The sequence below is a fragment of the Castor canadensis genome, chromosome 5 (genome assembly GCF_047511655.1).
Source record: "Castor canadensis chromosome 5, mCasCan1.hap1v2, whole genome shotgun sequence".
In the NCBI taxonomy this organism is placed as follows: Eukaryota; Metazoa; Chordata; class Mammalia; order Rodentia; family Castoridae; genus Castor; species Castor canadensis.
Genome location: NC_133390.1, coordinates 176,273,016 through 176,279,015, shown reverse-complemented (window position 1 = coordinate 176,279,015; position 6,000 = coordinate 176,273,016). Strand labels below are relative to the sequence as shown.

At 50.2% G+C, this 6,000-nt stretch overlaps 1 protein-coding gene across 1 annotated transcript; it reads right to left on the bottom strand.

Moving 5' to 3' along the window:
* Positions 1-5,237: 5,237 nt before the first annotated feature.
* On the bottom strand, positions 5,238-5,823 carry LOC109690668 (small ribosomal subunit protein uS15-like). Its single transcript, XM_074075260.1, has one exon. The coding sequence runs from the start codon at positions 5,799-5,801 to the stop codon at positions 5,238-5,240; it is 564 nt and encodes a 187-aa protein (XP_073931361.1). The 5' UTR covers positions 5,802-5,823.
* Between the last annotated feature and the right edge of the window lie 177 nt (positions 5,824-6,000).

Below are 6,000 nucleotides of genomic sequence, written 5' to 3'. Positions count from 1 at the left end.
GGTGCTCAGTTTGGGAACAGAGCCAGCTGACTCCATCCTTGGCCAGCATTGAGGGCAGCAGGCCCGGGCCAGCTTGGATGGGGCCTTCGGACAGGTCCTGCTCATGGGCACGAGGAGGCTGCGGTTGCCAGGGCCGCCTGGCAGAGACCTAGGCTGACGGCCCCTTCCTCCCTCCCTCCCAGCTGCCCAGGCAGGTTGAGGCCTGGTCAAGGAGTTCTTTTTGTGTTGGAACAGAACAATCAATTGGTCCTAAGGAAAGGAAACCCTTTCACAGCAGCATTAAGTACCCTGGGGGCTTTGGGGTGGCAGAGAGCTGCACCCCAGAAGCTAGAAAAGCAAAAGCCTGAGAACCCCTTCAGGACCCAGAGCTGGCAGACTCTCGAAGCCACTCCTCCGCAGCCCTTCCCAGGCTCCCTGCACTCCGAGCTCTCCTCCACAGGATCCTGTCTGTTTGTTCACAGTTGAAGGGAGACTAAAATGCTGATTGCAACCAGCTTTGATGGTCACACCTGTAATCCCAGCACTCAGGAGGCAAAGGCAGGAGGGGCTCCAGTGCAAGGTCAGCCTGGGCTACAATAAATAAATAAATAATCAGATATACAAATAAAATGCTGACCGATGCCCTGAGCATATGTGGTTGTTTCCCTTGGGCAAAAACTGGGAAGAGAGATGATAGATCTGAGAGATGTCAAAGAGATTCAAAGCCGTGCATGGTGGCCATGCCTGTAATCTCAGCACTTGGGAGGCTGTAAACTCACACAGTACTTGCTTGGACCCCTTGTTTCTGTTCCTAGATTATTATGGGTATATATTCATCAGCATTGTAAAAGTAGACATGCATGATACAATGTGGTATTTTATATTAAGAGCCTTAATATATAAAAAGCTCTAACAAACAAATGATACAATTCTTTAAAAAAAAAAGTAAAGAGAGGGCACCAGTGGCTCATGTCTGTAATCCCATCTACTCAGGAGGCAGCAATCAGGAGGATCACAGTTCGAGGCCAGCCCAGGCAAATAGTTCTTGAGACCCGATCTCAAAAATACCCAACACAGAAAAGGGCTGATAGAGTGGTTCAAGCAGTAGAGCACCTGCCTAGCAAGCGTGAGGCCCTGAGTTCAAGCCCCAGTGTCTCTAAAAATAATAATAACAGTGCAGTGTGCTGTGTCCTGACTCCAACTGCTAAACCCCTTAAAGGTAGAAACATGTCCCCCCTTCTGGGCCTTTGTACAATTCCCCCAGAGGCCTGACCTTCCCAACACCAAACCCATGTCGAACCCAGAGCCGGCCTGACCCCCACTGCTCATGCCCAGGTCTCTGCACTGCCCAGGAATGAAAGCTGCAGCTGAAGTGCAAACCCTGGGGCGCCCCCAGCCCCACTGTCCCTGCTGCCTGGGCTCACACAGCGTTCCTGCCACATGCCCATGCTTGAGAAAGACCAGATCAGGGAGCCCCCATTCAGAGCAGGCGGGTTGCCTTGCAGGGGGTCTGCGCCCCTGCAGACAGAGTTCTCCTACAGGGTGGGGGCAGGAATAGCAGAGCTTGCCCAGCATGTGTGAGACCCTGGGTTTTATCCCAGCCCCACAAAAAAAAAAAAAAAAAAGAAGAAAGAACAAGAAAAGGCGGAAAACAAAAGAAAAAAGAAAGAAGAAGAAAAAAGAAACAAAAAAAACCACTTGTTTTCCCAAATACCCCCAAGGATAATTCACGCCTCTCAACCCTGCTGGGCCCCTGGACACAGCAGGGCACAGTGTGAAAAGCCTCCATGCCCAGAAGCAACTTGTCCTGGGTGGAGGGTGACAGTTCTGTCCCCTAAGTTTATGGGGAAGAGTTAGGTAAGAAAATGTGTGCCCAGGTCTTAGCCCCATGCCTGGGGTGCGGCACCAGATCTACAGCCACCATCCCTCTCCTGCCCCCCTTCTTCTCCCTCCCTCTTTTTCCTCCTCCTCCCCATTCCTGTCCCTGCTTTTTCCCCCTCTAGCCCTCCTCCCTCTTCTCCAGCAACACCACACCATCCCCAATTCAGGGCTGGGCCTGGATCCCTTTTCCCAGCTCTGTGGTCACAGCTCAGGGCACGAAGCAGCCTCAAGTCCTCAGAACACCTGGCGTGCCGTTAAGCCCCATTTGTCAGGACCTGAACAAGGATGTTTTCAGCATTTGCTTGGGTTTGTTAATATTTTTAAGGAGTCCACAATAATCCCACAAAACCAGCCGCGTTGGCAGCTCCAATGTAGACAACAAGCTTCCCTCTTCCTTATGGGCTTACTGTGAGCCTGGGCTGCTCACTGCGGAGGGCAGGAACTGGTCACAACTGTCCCACAAGCCATCCACTTCACCACGCACCATCTGCTGGGGGAGTCTAGCCGTCCAGCCCACTGCATGGTGCTGTGGTTGAGTGTGTCCTCAGGATGCTGCTGGCTGTCCCCTTTCACTGCCAGTCACCTGGTCATGGGGCCACATTGCCCTACTTCCCTCCATTGCTCTGATGGCAGGACCTTTCATCTCGTGTAGCTGCTCGCTGGGGGAAGCAAGGAAGGACTCGCTCACAGTTCTGGAAATCAGAGTCCAAAATCAAGTGGTAGAGCGCCTGCATCGCAAACGTGAGGCCCTGAGTTCAAACTCCAGGGCCACAGTAAGTAAATAAATAAATAAAACAAGACAAAATCAAGGTGTCCACAGCGCTGTGCTCCTCCCGAGATGGACGGGGGAGGTCCCCTTCTTACCCTTTCCAGCTTCTGGGATCTCCGAGTGCTCTTGTCTTATGGGGGTGTCACTCCAACTCTACCCCTGTGACACCACTGCCTGTCCTCTTCCTGTGCCTGAGTCTTCCATCTACCTCTTATGAAGACACTGGTCATTGGATTTAGGGCCCAGCTAGTCATGCAGGACAATTTCATCTTGAGACCCCAATATAAATATAACACACAGTGTCACATTCATGGACGCCGGGTATTAGTGACAATGGGAGTTAGGCTGAGAATCAGGAAACCAGATGGCAGAGAACAATGGATTTTTTTTTTTTTTTTTTTTTGGTGTTAGCGGACTTTGAACTCAAGGCCTCATGCTTTCTAGGCAGGCACCCTACCACTCGAGCCAAGTCCCTGTGAGAACGATGGCTTGAGCGTTGACTTGAAAACCCATCCAACCACTGACGTTGACAGAATGAGTCGTGACATGCGGCTGGGTCTTGTTGATCTGCAGCCCATGGGAAATGAAGGACCCTGGTCTGACCATTCAAGGCCAAAAAAACTTCCCTGCCCAATGTGTGGGAGGATTTACTGACACATGACCCAGTGTCCAGGAAGGATCACCCCCAGTAAAACGTTGAGGTCCTGGGGCCCTGAGAGCAGCCACTTTTTGAGTTTGCCAGCTCTCTTGTCGCTGGAGTGTACTTTCACTTTGCTTTGCACCAATAAACATGCACAGGCTGGAGGAATGGCTCAAGTGGTAGAGTGCCTGTCTAGAAAGTGGGAGACCCTGAGTTCAAATCCCAGTACTGCCAAAAAAAAAAAAAAAACCCACAAAACACAAAATTAATAATAAGACCTGCACCAGCTGAACGTCCTCTGTGTCATCCTTGAATTCTTTCTCTAACAAGACCAAGAAACTTCTGGCCCCAGACTCAGTGACCTGGATCTGGTAACATTAGCATATGAATATCTGGGGGTACATAATTCAATGCACCGTGACATGCCTCAGTGGCTCTCACCTGGGCGAATTGCTATGAAGTTGCTGAGTGCCAGCCATCACTCTCTGATTCCATTCTTCTGATTACGTTGCTTGTTGTCCTCAGGAAGGAAGACCTGTCCTTCCCCTCATTGCCTGTTATTTACTCCAGTAGAGACACAGATCTTTACTTCACTCAGTAGCCTATCACTCTTCGCCTCCATTATTTACTGTGAGGTCAGATTTCTCCCAGACTCGGGACACTTTGAACCACAGTCGTCCACAGCCCCAGAAGGAGGGTCCCTCCGTGACAGGAGTGGGAAACACAAGAATCTCATTTACCCTTCAGAAAATCTGCTTCCCCCTGAGGTTTGGGGGGCTCCTGCATCAGGGTCTGTCCTTCCGTCCGAACTGCCTAACAGGCCCTTAAGTGGTCTCGGCCCACTTTCTGCTGGTGAGTGGGTGGTGGTCTGAGAACCTCCCCCCACACCCGAGCCCTAAAGAAGCTGCTCACAGGATTAAAACCAAGCTCAGACCCCGGCGTGCCAGGCGCTGCCTGATCCACCTCTGCCCACTGTCAAGCCTCATCCCCACCACGGGCTCCATGTGCCACCAAGCCGGTCACCTGTCTTGTCCACTTCTCACACCAACCAGGGCCAGTTCTCTCCTCAGCACCTTCCCACATGCTGTTCCCTGAGCCAGCAATGCTCTTCCCCACCCTGCCACTGCAGGTCCTTGACATCCCTCAAGTGTGCACTCAGAAGTGTGGCTCACGGTGCCCATCCAACCTCCTGTTTTCTCCTCAGAATGGCTGAGGGAGGACTTTCATGTCTTCTGTGTCCCTGCCCTGCCCTGATCTCAGGAGGGCTCTCTGAAGGGTGAGGTGCATGCAGCTCACCCCCCTGCAGGCCTCAGTGGTAGCTGAGGATCCCCAGGGAGGTACTGCTTGGCACAGGCACACTGTAATTGTAATGGTTCCCACTCACCACTCATGATCCCATCTGTGAAATGGGATCAGGATAACATTCCCTGTGGGAATTCTATGGCAGCAGGGGAGAAAGTCAAAGGGCATGAGTGCAAGCAACACTCAGCAATTCATGACTGGTGTCATTGATGACAGGAATCAGGTCTATTTATTCTCTATTTATTCAGCACCTACTAGGTGAGCTGGCACTTAGTAGTGATCAATGAAAACCTTACAAATGAGCCAGTGCTGGTGGCTCAGCCTGTAATCCTAGCTACTCAGTGTCCCAGTACCACATGGGACAAATACAGAGATGCCCAAAGACTTCAGGGTCCCAGGGAAGGCAATATTTTCTTGTGGGGGACCAGGGCTTGAACTCAAGACTTTGCACTTGCAAAGCAGACAGTAACATTTGAGCCACACCTCCAGTCCATTTTGCTCTGGTTATTTTTTTTATTTATTTATTTTGGTGGTACTAGAGTTCGAACTCAGGGTCTCACACTTGCTAGGCGGGCACTCTGCCACTTGAGCCACTCTGACAGCACTTTTTTATGTTGGGTTTTTTGGTTTTTTTTTTTTTTGCAGTACTGGGGTTGAACTCAAGGCCTACACCTTGAACCACTCCACCAGCCTTTTTTTGTGAAGGATTTTTTCTTTCTTTCTTTTTTTTTTTATTGAAACAATTATTTTATTGCTTGGGTACACAAGACAAATTTCTGCCACTAGGGCAGAGACTGTGGATGATTCATATTTCCAATTGGTGGGGAATACCCGCTTGGTCTTATAATATCGAGCCAACCAGTGAATTCGGCTCTCTATCAGAATCAGGTGGAACTTAGCATCTTTATCCTTTCTGTTCCTCTCAAGATGCTTTCGGACAGCAACTGCTTTCTTAATTAAATGGTAGAGATCCTCAGGAAGATCAGGAGCAAGTCCTTTGGACTTAAGGATTCTCAAGATTTTATTGCCTGTCACAAAACGTACTTGTGCAACTCCATGTGAGTCCCTCAGGATGACACCGATTTGCGAGGGAGTCAGGCCCTTCTTGGCCAGTTTGTAAATCTGCTCCTTCATGTCGTCAGATGTCAGCTTCAGCCAGGTGGGGACGCTCCAGCTATAGGGCAGAGCCGACTGGGACAGGCCCTTCCCGGGAGCTTGCATGCGACCCATGATGGCGGCGGTCTGGCAGCAAAAAAAGGTGTGAAGGGTTTTTTCAAGATAAGGTCTTGCTAACTATTTGCCTAGGCTGGCTTTGAATTGCAATCCTCCAGATTGACTAGGATTATAGATGTGAGCCACTGGTGCCCAGCTGTGCTGCATATTTTTAAAATTTTTTTTTATTATTTATATGTGCATACAATGCTTGGGT

Coding starts and splice junctions, on each gene's coding strand:
- LOC109690668 (XM_074075260.1), bottom strand. CDS start 5,801: ATGGGTCGCATGCAAGCTCCCGGGAAGGGCCTGTCCCAGTCGGCTCTG.